The sequence below is a fragment of the Onychostoma macrolepis genome, chromosome 24 (assembly GCF_012432095.1).
Source record: "Onychostoma macrolepis isolate SWU-2019 chromosome 24, ASM1243209v1, whole genome shotgun sequence".
Lineage (NCBI taxonomy): Eukaryota > Metazoa > Chordata > Actinopteri > Cypriniformes > Cyprinidae > Onychostoma > Onychostoma macrolepis.
Genome location: NC_081178.1, coordinates 6,765,412 through 6,782,562, shown reverse-complemented (window position 1 = coordinate 6,782,562; position 17,151 = coordinate 6,765,412). Strand labels below are relative to the sequence as shown.

Genomic DNA, 17,151 nt, shown 5'->3' with positions numbered 1-17,151 from the left:
CCAAACTAAAATTAACCCACTTAGTTACTAGTTTATATATGTGACCCTGGACCACAAAACCAGTCATAAGGGTCCATTTGAAATCATCTGAAAGCTGGATAAGCAAGCTTTCCACTGATTTTGATAGGACAATATTTGGCTGATATACAACTATTTGAAAATCTGGAAATTGAGGGTGCAAAAAAAAGTCTAAATATTGAGAAAATCACCTTTAAAGTTGTCCAAATTAAGTCCTTAGCAATGCATATTACAAATCAAAAATTAAGTTGTGATATATTTAAGGTAGGAAATTTATAAAAAATCTTCATGGAACATGATCTTTACTTAATATCCTAATGATTTTTTGCATAAAAAAAAATCTATTATTTTGACCCATTGATACAATGGGTTATATTTGATACAATGGCTGTTGCTACAAATATAACCGTGGCACTGGTTTTGTGGTCCAGGGTCACATAGCATGTAGGGCAATAAAAATAAATAAATAAATAAAATGAAGCTAATCAAAAGTGCTTTCCAGATTACATAATGAAGAATAAAAAAGCAAATAAAACACCACCCTCATACTGCGGTAATACTAACTATGGTATGGTAAAATAACACAATTTATCAATGGCAATCAAACCATGTCTATCATAAAATACACAACACAGGCCAAGTGTATGCATCCAATTTCTGCATTGCCATTTTCTGTGTTGTCAAGTAGCTTTAAATGACCTGTTGATGCTCAGGGTTATTTTTGTCCGAAAGGTTGAAGTGAAAACAACATGAGGAAAAAAACAACTATCATGGAGGTGGTTTGTCTGAGGAGATCAGAATCTCTCACTATCACTCAACCTGTGCAGCGTAAACAAGGAAGACATTTTCTCTAAGGTTGATTTCGTTTCATGGATATTTCTAATAGCGCACAGGTACAAACACAATGTCAGAATGTTGTCAGATTCACCATGTGATTTATCTGACAACATGACCTGCTTTTTCAGAGGCTGAAGGCATTTTGTCAACTAAAAACTGAATCCAACATGGAATACAAGAATGAAATTGAATTGAAATTCTGCAAGGTCGACTAATAAAGATATTGATGATATTGGTGATGGTTTCAGCCAGTGAGAGGTGAAACATTGAGGAGTTTGCTGATAAGAGACTGTTATGATTAGAGATAATAACTCTTATGCTGAATTACTCTTGCTGTTGGTGTTTGGTCTTTACCTCCTCCCAAAAAGTTCCATAAATGGTCAGCTTTCGCTTTACAAGATGTTAACTGATGGACTGGAGTGGTGTGGATTGTGATGTTTTTCTCTGCTGTTTGGACTCTCATTCTGACGGCACCCATTCACTGCAGAGGATCTATTGGTGGTGAGCAAGTGATGTAATGCTAAATTTCTCCAAATCTATTCCAATCAAGAAACAAACTCATCTACATCTTGGAAGGCCTGAGGGCGAGTAAATTTTCAGCAAATTGGCATTTTTGGCTGAACTATTCCTTTAAAAAAATCTATTTCATTGTGGATAAAATGAACAGGATTTTTAATTCCGCAATGCTACGGTTACCATCTATGCTCATAATAACTAAATTATACATGAGATCACATACCTTACAGACATGTCTGATGGGATCATCCATTTGCAGCTGTTCAGAAACGTCACAGTCGCAAAACTTTATGCTGAGAAGTAAATGACTAAGGTACCTGTATGAACTTGTTATGTGAGACAAAGGAAACCATCAGGTTATATTCTACCTCATGCTGCACGTATATTAGAGTGCCGTCTCTTCTCTAGAAACAAGAATAGCAGGATATTATAGACACATAAAATAAAATAAAATAAAATAAAAACTACAGCTGAGAATTGTAGCTTTTCCATCTGTTTAGTCTATTTTTCACACTATTTCCTCTAGAACCACATACCAGCACAGGAGGACAATGAAGTACCACTGAAATGCGTAGTGAGCTGGAAAATATTTCACAACCACACTAAGAAAAAATGTATTCACACTTAAGAATGAGGTATCACAATCTATATTTAAAACAAGTCTTTCATTTATCTGAATGACAGCATAACCTTGAAATGGACAAATCCGTGATCAAAAGCAAATACTGTTTTCCATGAAGTGGTGCATGAAAAAAAACACTGAAACTACGAATGCAATTAGAAACACCTGCACGTGTAATAACATCTCTCGGTTTAGTTTTGTTGACTTTTCAAAGGCGTAAAAGGTAGAACAGGACATCTCATCAGCCCGTCATGATCGTTTGGCTTAAAAAAACAAAACTCAGAGATAGTTGTCATAGTTGTGTATTCAGCACGTCAGTAACTGCATAGGAACAAATCGAATGTGAAGAACAGTATCAAAATGGCATATAATTCTCAATACAAAAGTGAAAAAGTCCACAGAAAGGGATCACACCAGTCTCCCTAAGTAGATGGCCTTTGGGTATTTGTCTTTTAGTGGTGCCCACTGCACAAAAAAGTAGTCAGAAAAGTAGTAGAGGATCTTCCCGGACAGAGACAGCGTCTCCACACGACAGATGCTCTCCACATAGACGATCAAGACTCTTTTTAGGCCCAGGACGCCCAGGATCAGCCCAGCGGCACACAGTGGGACACACGTTCCTGGACCATTACACAGCACCTGAAATACAAACACACACTCGCTTAAAAATATATATATATATATATATATATATATATATAAATAAAGACACATTACAATTCAAGATTCAAGTAATTAACATTATAGTTAAGGCATTATAAACTAACAATGAACACCCTTTTTTTTTTTTTTTTTTTTACAGCGATTGTTTACTTATAAATATACACTCATTGTTAATTCATGTTTGTTAATAATATACTGACTAATGTTAATTCATATAATTACATTTTAATGCTGTAAAAAGTATTGTTCATAATTAGTTCATAATACCTAATGTATAAACTAACAAATTGAAAATGTATTATGTTTTCCACAAAAATATTAAGCTGCACAACTGTTTTCAAAATTGATATAAGAATGATAATAGTTACTTATTCTAATATGCTGATTAACTGCTTTAAGAAACAATATTATTATGATTTCTAAGGATCATGTGACACCGAAGACTGGAGTAATGATGCTGGAAATTCAGCTTTGCGTCACAGGAATAAATTATATTTTACAATATACTCGAATAGAAACAGGTATTTGAAATTGTAATAACAACTGTAATAATATTTTACAAAATTACAATTTGATCAAATAAATGCAGCCTCAGTGAGCATAAAATACTCCTTACAAAAACATAAAACATAAAATTTTAAGAATAAATAATTTTTTTTAAGTAGCCATTTTTCTTATTTTAAACTAATCTCACTATTACCTTATAATATAATTTTATTTTAATTCTGAGCTAATTCGATTGAAATTATTAAGGGAATACAAGGGTATTTTAATTACAAATCCATGATTAGTCAACTTGCAACACGTCATCTGTAAATAAGTTCACTCTCTGAGACGACCACATGAGGTGAACTTCTTGACACACACTTGGGGAAACAATTTGTGGAATTTACGATTTTTTCTGCTTTTGGACAGTGAAAAGTGCTATACAAATTAAAGATGAATTGATTTGACTTAAGCCAAGACACAACATCAGAAAGACTCCAGCATAAAGTACAGAGTCCTCGGAGTTGGAGAAATATGAGCTTTCTGGTTCAAAACTGGAGACAGCGAGCGGCACAGGAAGGCGGTCAGACTTCGGTGGAGACGAGCCATGGGGTCTGGAGAAATCATCTTACACCAACTGCTCAGACACATTAACACTGGAAAAATCCAGCCTCTGTCTGCTCAGAGCTGAAACCGATATGCGGCAGGAACCGAGGACAGCGACCCAAGTGAGAACATCAGAGGTGAGGGACGTTTTCCACTCACATACGCTTCAATTCACTTCTGTCTGCTTCAAGGTCCAACGCTGCTCGGATTGAGTTTATTGCCAGTTTCCAAACTGTCTAAAACACTCCATTTCCCATCCTGCACCTGGAGGCAGATGAGCGATGGGGATTGGCAGGGACGGACCACCAGGTGGGCGATCCGTCTAGGCCCGTATTTACATTTCACAGAAACCTGTGAGTTCACTTCGGGGAATGAGATCACTGTCACCCAACAGAGAGACGCTGACTTCAGCTCTGAAGGGCTGCTGGATTGTGTGCAGAGATTGGCGAGCGTTTGCTATGGGCACAGGCCAAGATGTCAGAGCGCTATTTGAGTCTGTCATCAGAGTGGTGCAAATTTAAATGGCCATCATGTGAAACTTCAACACGACATAAATCAAGTGTCAGAAAAACACCATTTCGAGGCTGTCGGATCGGCGGGGCGCTGAATGAGCATCAAAGAAAACAGCTTGTTTTTTGTGTAAGGAGAAGAAAGACATATAATGAAAACTGGATATGAGGCGCTCTCTTTTTAGCCTCTTCTACATTTTCTCAAAAGAAACACTTGGCATTAGTAATCGTGAATGCACAAATAACTAAAACACAACAGCTCTGTTCCACCAACACTGACTTCTTTAAAAAATACAAAAAAAAAAATTTATATCCAAGCAAAAAAAAATTAAAAAAATTTTTTTTATCCAAAAGTCAGTGTAGAAAATAGGAAAGAAGCTAACAGACAGGGTTTTATAATAATTTTCAAATGGCATACTGAAAAATAGCTTTTTTTCATAATAACTGTTTTCATACTGCCGTTGCAAAGCCTCTATAAAATATAACCTAAGGTCTAAAAACCAAAAAAAATGTTTAATTTTATGTTGGGTTTTTTTTGGTTCTTTTTTCTTTGCATTACTGATTTAAATACATTTACAATTGAAAATGTAAAGTTAAAAAAAAAAAAATTTCAACATATTTACCTTAAAACAGCCTCTCTTAATATATAGCACCCTTCCGAATATCAAAATCTAATATTGACACATTGTGGTATTAACGGAAAAAAAAAAAACATAAAAAAAAAAAAAAAAAAATGTGGTAATTAAATAAAATACAGCCTGGTCAACATTAAAAACCCTGAAGTGACTTTCAATCACGTCAACAACCAGAACCACTAGTCCGACCCTTTCTACTGCACCATATAAGCACAGTGCTCAGCTGCGAGTCATGCAAGGAAAGAGAAAATCTCATCAATATCTGTTGATGGCCAGTGCATGTTAAACTGCTGCTTAACCAAAGCCAGTGGGGATTATACACTAATGCTGAAACATTTTCATAAATCAAAGGCCTTATGGAGTTATTGTTCCTCTGATGACATCACTGTGAGACATGTTCGTATCACAGCTGCACAGACAGGTGAGGACGTGCACAGGTGCTGAGACGTAATTACTAATGAGGTCATCGAGGTAGGGCCACTTTATTACTCCACATCATACAGAGTAGCTCCAGGTGAGATTAAACCGTTACCAGGTTTTGTTACTTCCCTTCTCAGGCTTCAGATGAGTCAGCACAGACCAGACTGCAGGTGTCATGGCTATAAATGACAGACGAGTTCATTCTGAGTTTTTTAAACAGTAACAAAGTAAAAGGCTGTCTATACAGTGTCTTATGAGTAGCAACACAACATAAACACCCAATGAGGACCGTTATTTTACTTGCCTGTTACTGCAAGAATGGCAGCATCCTATTATATTTTCCACTTTTTTTTTTAATAGTTTGTATATTGGAATGTGTGATTAGGATTATGCACTGATGTAAATTTGGGGATATATTATGTATAATATGCAAGTACATATTACGAGGGTGATGGTAAATGGCCAGGAAATATATAAAAATAAAAATACTATATATTAAAAACATATATTACATGATGTGACATCAAATTTGGCTGAGAAATTACTCCCAAAAGATCATTTAAAGTCATTGTTGTGTAAAGCATCAAACAGACATTACAAAAAGTAGCTTCAGCAAGAAATATTTCGTTTGATAAAATTTATTACATATACTCTTTTGGACCATGAGTAAATGATGGCACAATTGTCATTTTTGGGTGGGTGAACTATACCTTTAATAATTAATTTTATTATTATTACTATGGAAATATGAACTTATTTCTTTAATTAAATGATCCTCTTAATTATAAGCTAAAACTGCCAGTAGGTGGTGGTAAATGTGTTAATGATTAAGTCACTGAGTCATTTATTTGATTCATTCAAATGGCTGATTCATTCAGGAGTGAAGTAAATGGTTCTTTATGAATGGTCCATTGAATCATTAGGCTTGTTCGACTTGAAGCGGATCATCACCAGTCTTTCAGTCATATAATGGCAGTCAATGGGCTCCACGGCTTTGAGAGAGCAAAAAACCAAATTAAACCCCGAGGCTTGTGACGATACATTGAGGTCTTTAGACATGAAACGACTGGTCTGTGCAAGTAACTGAACAGTATTTATATCGTCTTCTTCTTGCTTTACGGCGGAACGCAGATTTATAAGTGCATTACCGCCACCTATCTCTGGACTACTGACACTCCTAATTGAGATTGTAGACAGAGTGTCAATGGTCCATTTGAGAGATAGGTAGCGGTAATGCACTTATAAATCTGTGATCTGCCGTAAAGCAAGAAGACGACGACACGTCACGCGCCGGCTGATGTGGACGCGCTCAGGACAGTTGGACCGGACGGTGGATCAGAGGTAAAAAAACGATATAAATACTGTTCAGTTTCTTGCACAGACCGATCGTTTCATGTCTTTAGAGCTCAATGTATCATCACGAGCCGCAGTTTAATTTGGTTTTGTATGTGTGTGGGTTTTTTTTTTCTCTCAAAGCCGTGGAGCCCATTGACTGCCCTTATATGACTGACAGACTGCAACGGTTTGAGTTAAAAATCTTAGTTTGTGTTCTACTGAAGAAACAAAATCACCTACATCTTGGATGCCCTGGGGGTAAGCATATAAACATCAAATTTTCATTTTTGGGTGAACTATCCCTTTAAGAAATGAAATGTTGCTGTGTGTTGCTCGGAGACCAACATTTCTGCTTTGTCTTTATATTTTCGTTGGCAAAATTGAGCAAAACAGACAGCATTGTATCTAAAATAACACAATATTAACTTCTTACTTACTGAACTGTTGTATAAGATCAGTATCACATTTGCACTCATGTGATATTGCACTTAGCCTATTGCTCGTGTGATATTGCTTAACTATATGATGTAAATATGAGACAAAAACTCAAACAAGAGGCATTTTTGCTCCATATCTTGAATTTTAGGGACATTCTAACTACGTTCTCTAGGCTCCATCATGCAGTGAGTTGTTTCCCTGCCTCATATTTGTCATCAGTCAACTGTATGAAATGTCAGATGACCCACGTAGGTCTGGGGCAGGGCAAGTGCGTTAAATGCGTTAATACTTTTAAAGCGTTATTTTTCACCGTAATTAATTAATCGAATTAACACATATACATACATACAGTCATGGCCACAAATATCGGCACCCTTGGTAAATATGATCAAAGAAGGCTGTGAAAATTAATCTGCATTGTTAATCCTTTGTGTGATCTTTTATTTAAAAAAATTCACAAAAATCTAACCTTTGATTGGATAAGAAGAATTTAAAATGGGGGGAAATATCATTATGAAATATATATATACACACACACACACACACAGTATAATACTGTACAATACATAAATTATAAACATACTATATACTGTATAACAATTTTAGATTATTTGATTATAAAATAATAAATAAATACATATATAAACATACAGATATATACAGTGGGTACGGAAAGTATTCAGACCCCCTCAAATTTTTCACTCTTTGTTATATTGCAGCCATTTGCTAAAATCATTCAAGTTCATTTTTTTTCCTCAATGTACACACAGCACCCCATATTGACAGAAAAACACAGAATTGTTGTCAATTGTTTCAGGTGTAGAACCATCTCAAGGATGATCAGAAGAAATGGACAGCACCTGAGTTAAATATATGAGTGTCACAACAAAGGGTCTGAATACTTAGGACCATGTGATATTTCAGTTTTTCTTTTTCTGACAAATTGACAACAATTCTGTGTTTTTCTGTCAATATGGGGTGCTGTGTGTACATTAATGAGAAAAAAAGAACTTGAATGATTTTAGCAAATGGCTGCAATATAACAAAGAGTGAAAAATTTAAGGGGGTCTGAATACTTTCCGTACATGTATATATGTTTGTGTGCGTTTAATTTCCATTTCATTTATGTATGTAGTTATTTTTTTTATTATTTATAGAATGAAGTTGTAATTTTAATAAACTGTATTATAGCATGCCCTTTTGTCCATTATTGCTTATATTATGTGACATTAGATTTGTGATTAGGATTACACACTAACTGCTTGCTTACGAACATTATTTTTCTACGTGCATATCCTGACATATTCTAACATGCAGATCTTGTTTTATGATCTATCCATCACTAATTATCATAAACATATGGATGAACATTAAATAAATAAAACACACAGAGGTCTGTCTGCTGCATTTCCAAATAAGGCTAAGATGAAACATATGGAGATGCAGTCAAACAAAAAACCCAGGATCAGTGAGGAGTCTGTGTGGAATGTGAGGGGACGTCCACTGCACAACGTCCAGACCCAGTTATTTGTTATTGTTAATTGTACAAACCTTCTCCCCTCTCACAAAATCTATGGAACACAGATTAAATTGTTTTCCCATATTCTCTCTCATTTTTGGATTTGCGTCACAACTAGACTCACTTAAGAAACAATGCATTTCTAAGGCCATTCTGATTGCATAAGGTGGATTTCTGTGCAGAATAGTTTGTTTTATCAAGATATTTCAAAACAACTTAAGCACCAATTCAAGTGTAAACTTGTCAAAGGCAGTCTAAGAGAGAGGAGACAGACAGAAAGACAGACGGATGCGCAAAATTGTACCTGTAAAAAAAAAAAAAATTTAAATTTAAATAAATCAACAAAATTACTTCATATTATTTAATATATTTTAATACAGTACATTGTGCCCTATTTTTTAAATTTTTTTTTACAGTGCAGCGGCTGTAGGAAAGCAAGTCCCGCCTCTCCACTATAACAGCCAATCATCTTTCTGACGGAGGCATCACCTGTTTGTTAGAGCATTTTTACTGTAACCTAAAAAAAACTTTTTTTCATTAGCATCTATTTCCTTGCTGATTTGAAATTAATTATTGAAAGATAATCTTGACAAAGAAAGATGAAAAAATTAAAGACAGAAATGGTTGACACTCAATATAGTAGCTGTGTGAACAAAAGTCCCGCCTCTCCATTAAAATAGCCAATCATCTTTTGGATATTGTCGCCTGTTTCTTTACTCAAAAATATTTTTGCTCAAACCTAAAAAATTATCATTTTTATGTATAATTTGAGGCAAAGAAGCTAAAAATATAAAATACCAGTGTTGTCAGTTTTATTGCTAATTTAAAATAAATTATTAAAACGATCTTGATAAACAGTTTTTTAGATTTCAGTCTTTGTAAAAACAAGCTGTAGTTGTTATGCAACTATGTTACATTTTAAACTAATTTAAGACTTTTGCCACATGCCAAATCTGATAAGTAAACAAACAAAAGCAAATATTTATTAAAGTCACACAGATGTACGCACTTGAGTCTAGACTGACGTATTAACCTAAGCTGTAAATAGTGAACAGTAGTATTCACTTTTAACTGCTCCTCGTGGCATGCGGAACCAGGCCGAGACACTTGGCTTGTGCTGACACATCTGGAGCTCATGAGTACCCGTGACGCACTTATTTCCTTTTATGGCTAAAAGAGGACTGAATGCACCTCCTCTTCACCTCCGGATTGCAGACCTGACCCCCCATTTCCCCCTATTGCGCTGTGGTATGTGGATGAACGGGCCCCAGCCCCTCACTGACATGCTCAAGTTTGGTTAAAACAAACAGCTGACATTTGAGTCATGCTGAAGGACGATCCCTCACCGCGCAGACACAATAGGGGTGCCGGACCCCCTAAAGAAGATCTTAGACATTGTCTGCTGGACTAAAAAGGAAATCCTGCTGTCGCAGTGCAATGCCGGATCAAAGGCCACCTGGTACTTATATTGTAATTTCACATTCCAAATAAACAAAACTTAAAACTAAAATTCTGTTTTGTTTTTGTAATATATATTTTTAAAATGTTATTTAAAAATATATTTATTAAACAAAAATATATATGCAGGTGAATCTCACAAAAAATTGAAATGTCATTTCAGCATCATATATATATATATATATATATATATATATATATATATATATAAAATAATAGATAATAATAATTAAAATAAATGTATAATTATGAACAATTATTTTAATTATAATAATAATTATTGTGTCAGAAAGGGTGATTTTAAAAAAAATTATATAACAATAATGAGTAATGTGATAATTCTAATGAATGAAACAAAAGCGTTAACTGAAATGTAACTGAATTTATTAGCTGAATTTGCATTAAATATAAATATTAAATTAAAACTTCAACAAAAATTAGAAATGTGGCCTTGGTGATACTTTAAGATGAAGTACTAAAATGACTAAAACTAAAAATAAATAAATTTAAATTAAATAGAAATATAAAAAAACAAGACAAAAGCACATAAAAGCACACAAAATTACTAAAACTAATATTAAAAACGACAACTACAAATATAAAAATAAAAGCTCATTTTAAATATTTATAAATGCTAATAGTACATAAAATACTAAAATAGCAGCAATGAAATGAACACACTGCAAAAACTTCTTCAAAAAGACGAAATATATACATTTTATATGTAATTGAATGTGTGCATATATACACACACATACAATTTTATAATAAAACAAAGTAAATATATATTACCAAAATTAATATAAAATTTAATTTAAATAAAATAATTTAAATAAATAATTTAAAAATCCTTTGTTGTTTTTTTCCCTCTTGATTTGAGGGCAAAATATGACATTTCTTTCTGAGATAAAGTAAGTTTATCTAACCTCTTTTACCTTGAAACTAACATGACGACAGATACAAGTTTGTACAAATCTGCAAACTTCTTTCCCATTAAATGAACTCGGCTGACTGGAAAAGTGGGAAATGACATCAGCATGAGGACAGAGGCCGCTAATTAGAGATTAACAGAACACTATAGCAGGGTCTCCCGTGAGAGATCAGACTCTTTGACCTTTGAGCTCTACTGCTCGATCACTGCAGCGCCGGCCGCTTAGTCATGCTCCGCCTCCTCTCACCCGGTCGCCACGGCAACACAGAAACCCGATGCTGCTTGGCTCCGCCCCCATGGGGAGAGGATTCGAGCAGCTGGGCCGAGGAGCCAGTCAGGTCTCGCCACATCCTGAGAACAAGACCCCTCGGCTGCTCCGCTCACAACCCTTCATTACACAACCACAGGAGGAGGAGGAGGAGGAGGATAGAGAAAGAGGCCCTGGATTACAGATTTTCATTCCTGAAAAAGGGCTTAAACGCTGCCCATCCCTCTCTCTTTTACTAAATCAACCCCCTACCTTCTTTATCTGTCTTTCAGAGATTTCCCAGCAACTCTCTCTCTCTCTGTTTCTTGCTGAAGACAAGCAGAGAAACAGCAGGACTAGTGTTTGCTTATACAGCAGACAGTCTTCCAGCAGTAATGCGATAGTCTTATCATCTGCTGAAGGAAAAAATTTTATCACCTGCTTAAACATTCCCAGTGCTGCTGTGTGACATGCACAACAACTACTGCTTTTGTGTTAAGCAGGGATAGTTCACACAAAATGACCATTTTGTCAGCACTTATTAAACCTGTATGACTATCAAAAGAAGATTTCTTTTGAAAGTCAATGGGGTCCAAAAACATTTTTGATTACTTTGATAAATGTTAACTGAAAAAAAAAAAAACACAAAAAACTAAACTCGACTAGAGTTCCCCGGCTCAATTTTTTTTCTTAAGAAAGATAAACATGTATAGTGATGAAAGACAAAATATTAAATGTCATTGATGTATATTTTATGAGTAATCCACTATTTTGTATGGGAGGGGGGGGGTCAAAATGACAATTTTCACCTGAGATTCAGAGCCAAATTACAGGGGGTTAAAGTGACTTCAGAAAGATGGCAGCATCATTATGTTATTTTTAAACAGAGATTGGTAGGTGTGTTAGAAAAATCTGTTGACTTTAGCAATCTTTGTTGCATTGTGTGCCAACGGTGACCATTCAAAAATGGAGAAAGAGCAGCAAGTTTGCATGCCTATAACTCAAGAAGTATTAAATATATTTTTATGCCCTTTTAGATGTTATGTCTTAACACACTTTCCTTTTGGCATCTTCATTTGTGAGGTCCTGTATGGTTCAGTTCCAGAGATACTGGAATTTAAATATGGCTCCAAGAGTAAATTGTTAAATAGTACACATTTTCAGTGGTCAAAAACCAAATGTGAGTCACTTTGCATACAACTTCCCCTTCTTTTCTTTTAAAGAGGAATGTCTGAAGAACAAATAATGTTGAAACTAGAAATGTATCTCATTTCCTTCTGTCAAAACAACTACACTGAACATACCTGTCTGAGTGCATTCATTTTCTTTTTCCAAACTTTGCGTGCCTATAACTCAAGTAGTATATAAGATATAATAATATATTTTTAAATTCTTGTCCTTAATAAACTTTTCTTTTTGAATCTTAATTTTTCTTTTTGAATCCTCATCAAGGCCCCATATCATTCAGTCCCAGAGACATGGGTACCTCATTGAGGCTCCATATTTAGATTGTTGAATATTACAAATATTTAGTGGTCGAAAACCAAATGTGGGATCACATTGACTGCACCATAATAGGTTGTCAATGACATGAGGATGAGGCAATGATGACTGAATTTTCATTTTTGGGTGAACTATCCCTTTAATAGCTTGGCTAGGGACTTCAGTTTAACCAGAATTTCCCATCAATACCAAACCCTTTTCTTTCTTTTCTTTTTTTTAAGTCAACACGAAATAGTATTTGAAGCCAATTTTACTTCTAAAATGTGACATATTTCAAAGTGAAACATGATATTCAATGATCATAAGTTAGGGCATGATTTGATTTTATCTAACAGGAGTCTAAGAGGTCTCTCTGTGTAACACGGCTGAAGGTCAGGAGTTGAAAAATGAGGGCTTGGTGACATCAGTCAAAAAAGGAGTTAATTCAGAAGAATGAAACATTACAAAAACAAACATTTGGCTTCCTTGGCATAACATGCACTGATGAATCATTCACAAAAACCAGAAACACACAATATGAACGTACTGTAAACAGAGTCCGTTTCCATTTCATCCAGACTTTTTGGGTAATCTGATAATGTTTTGAGCTACCAATAAGTTTGCATTAAACACATTCTACCATATTTAAATCCATTCCAATGTTTTTCCCACCACATTTAGTATAGAAACTAGAAAAAAAAAGAAAAGAAGTGAGAACTGACTTAAAAACGCGAACACTATAACTGTAACGTTCTCGGGCTGAACCTTAAGGAAAACTACAGAATTTGGACTAGATTTTGCAGATGATCTGAACTATAAATAATAGAGGGTGGAGATATTTATAAAAAGCTATGTTTCCAAAACAGTGTGCAGGATGTTTGAATTCTCAAGGTTATGGACTGGGCAAAAGACGCCACAGTGTTAATCTGAAGGACATGTGGCTACAGAGATTTACTTTAGAAATGCATTAAAGAAAGATTAACAATATAACACATTAATAATACATATACATGTTACTTGAGATGAATAATTACACTACTGTAGAGCTGCCTAGAGCTAAATTGAACTCGTTTCATAATTGATGAACTGAGCTAAATAATATAAATAATAAAAATAAAAAACTACTTAACATTTTCAAATTCAATAATGCAAACTAATATGCATCACATCCAAGTATGTTTGCATACTGTATATTTAAATTTCAATAAAAAGTTTTTATCATACTCAAAACAGAGCTGGGCTGCCCTTAGGCATAATCTCATAAATATGTTATGAATGTGCTATTTCTGGGGGGGGGGTTACACAAACGTCCTGCAGAGGAGAGGAAATTAATACTTAATAAGGATATGATGGGGGAATGAATGAGAGGAGAGAGAACCCACCATATCCGGCTGAAGCCTAAAGACCAGCGGAACTGACGACATCAGAGCGCTGAGGGAACTCAAAACAGAGGAACTCCACGACTGACGCACCTCCCGACTGCGAGGAATCCGGTGAATGGTGAACTGTGATTAGAAAAGAGAGGGGGAGAATATAAGCAGAAGAACATTATACAGTACACCTGATTGAATGAGAGACTATGACTGAGTTGATATCTATTTATCTATCATTTCCCAAATCCACAGTCATGAAAGTGCTTGAAAGAAACAAAGGATCTGCTGCCATCTGCTGGTCAAAGTAAGACACAATACAAATCAACATTTCCCACATTTAGTTTCACAGAAGAAAGAAATCATATGGGTTTGGAATGAGGATGGTCATTTTTGGGTTAATAAATCCCTTAGTGGTGTACAAATATATTTGTGACCCTGGACCACAAAACCAGTCGCTGGGGTATATTTGTAGCAATAGCCAAAAATACATTGTATGGGTCAAAATTATCCATTTTTCTTTTATGCCAAAAATCATTAGGATATTAAGTAAAGATCATGTTCCATGAAGATATTTTGTCAATTTCTTACCGTAAATATATGAAAACTGAATTTTTGATTAGTAATATGCATTGCTAAGAACTTCATTTGGACAACTTTAAAGGCAATTTTCTCAGTATTTAGATTTTTCTGCACCCTCAGATTCCAGATTTTCAAATAGTTGTATCTCGGCCAAATATTATCCGATCCTAACAAACCATTTATTCAGCTTTCATATGATGTATACATCTCAATTTCGAAAAATTGACACTTATGACTGGTTTTGTGGTCCAGGGTCACATTTAGTATTGACCAATCAACCTGAGGGGGTAAACCGCTTTTCTCCTGCTCTGCTTCAAATGTTCGGATCTTCTCTTCGCTCATTTTATCGGTGTCTGCAATCACATAGTGTCGAGGGTTATAAGACTGAGATAAACTCCCCATCAGACGGACGATTTCTGTTGTGTGTCCTCCTAGGTGAAACAGAAAAGAAACATTTAAAAAGTCAATAATAATAATAATAATAACCAAGTTAACTAGCAATATTTAAATTATAATAAATTTATTTAATATTATTTTAATTACTATTAATTTAAAAATTGCTAGTTGGCAAATAAAATGGATATTACCTTTTTATCCAAGCATTAAGTTAAATTAAAACAAGGCTAATCAACAATGAAAAATTAATATAAAAACAAGAATATTTTAAATGACTAATCAATTAATAAAAAACAATGAAATATATATATATATATATATATATATATATATATATATATATATGGTTTAAATTATGATTATTATATAAAAACAAGAGTATATTTTAAATGACTAATCAGTTTTTAAAACAATGAATTAAGTGTATATATAAGTGGTTTAAATGATTATTATAAATGATTATAACATTAAATGGAATAGTAAAATGATTCAATGATAAATTATTATAAATGAATGAATGAAAGTAAAACATAACACAAATATGGTTGCTCTCTTGAAGCAAAACACACAGTTTGCATTTGAGGATCCTTCATCCATCGTATATGTGTAAAATCGAAAGGATATCCATTTTTACATGTTATGGTTGGTGCAATTATAATCACGCTATGGTTTGTTTTACATTCAATAATTTGAAAACAAAAATGCCTGAGATTAGTTCTTACCTGATCCTGCCACCACCAGGACTGACACAGAGCCCTTCTGACCTGGTTTATATTCAGATCCATGTCGCAAAATCCCAAATAATCGTAAAATGAACACTGTTAATAATACTACAGCAGTGAGAATGACTCCACTCACCACAACATACAGCAATGCCATCAGTCACCAAACTAAACTCTAGCAGTGATTTTAACAGCCGAGTCTCAAAATGTTAGTAGGCTCATGTTCGTCAAAAACGAACGCACATTTATAATTTAAACTACTTTATAAACTAAACCAAGTGCTGTATTTTTGAGAATGGGATTAACAGTACACGTACAGCTGCTACGGGAAGTCATAAAGGACAAATTTATATCACACTTTTACTCAGGAGTTTAGAAACAGCGACATGTACTGGCAGCTTTTAAAAGTGAAGGAACCTAATCACTTATTATATGTGTCATTTTATTAGTCATTTCAATTTTATTGCCTTATAAAAAATACAGCTCATTTTCAGCACACTCCAGTAGTGGTGCATGTTGTTGTTGTTGTAAGGTATGGGGTAAGTTGTCACAGTGGAGCTTTAATCGTTTTTTGTTTTTTGTTTTTTTGAGTAAAATTTAAACAGTAAACAGTTATGAAACACACAAAAAAATAATCAATCTACATAATAAAATATAAATTCAAAAAATAATATAGCTAATAAAATGTTTACATTTAACCCAGTACATAGCCTATGTGACCACTTGCCTCGGCCTAAACACATTTGTGCAATTAGACTTTTCACTCAAAAATGAATTCCTCTATCCCATATCTGTGGGATATAAAATGGTTCCAACACATTTATAATAATGTTAAATAACACTTTAAAACCATTTATTCAAGAAGATGACGTCTAGTATAATTATGATGCCTAGCATTAATGCGACTAAACTTAAACTGATATCCCATGATGTGAATTTGAAAGGCATTTCCTGAATTCAGAACCAAATATAAACAACATGCAGCTCGGAATCTTTCCGATGAATGAATTTATTTGAAGTTCTCTTATATTCTATGGGAAATTAATGTGTTTGTTGTCTCATGGAAATGGTCCTCAGTTGTTTTGTCTGTGGTGCTCTTTTATGTCTAGTAAACTGGAAGACAGACATTAAATATAATTTAGACTCACTGTCACAGGCTCATTTGTTATTAATATTTGTCTGATTGCTTCCAGCTGAGTTAACGGCCTATTCGGCCACCTCTGATTGCAACATTTCTTGATGTCTTTGCCATGATGAGTTTATATTATGTAATAGTAATGGCTCTTTGGGGCTGCATTATTGTAATCAGATGAGACACTAAAACCTTTCACATCAGCTCACACTCAGCCTACCTGCATC

General features: G+C 34.4%; 1 protein-coding gene across 1 annotated transcript; it reads right to left on the bottom strand.

The window, feature by feature from the left end:
• Positions 1-1,994: 1,994 nt before the first annotated feature.
• alg14 (ALG14 UDP-N-acetylglucosaminyltransferase subunit) lies at positions 1,995-16,144 on the bottom strand. Its single transcript, XM_058765494.1, has 4 exons — positions 15,793-16,144; positions 14,954-15,105; positions 14,105-14,227; positions 1,995-2,632 (listed from the first exon to the last, which is right to left on the bottom strand). The coding sequence occupies exons 1-4, from the start codon at positions 15,947-15,949 to the stop codon at positions 2,402-2,404; spliced, it is 663 nt and encodes a 220-aa protein (XP_058621477.1). The 5' UTR covers positions 15,950-16,144; the 3' UTR covers positions 1,995-2,401.
• Between the last annotated feature and the right edge of the window lie 1,007 nt (positions 16,145-17,151).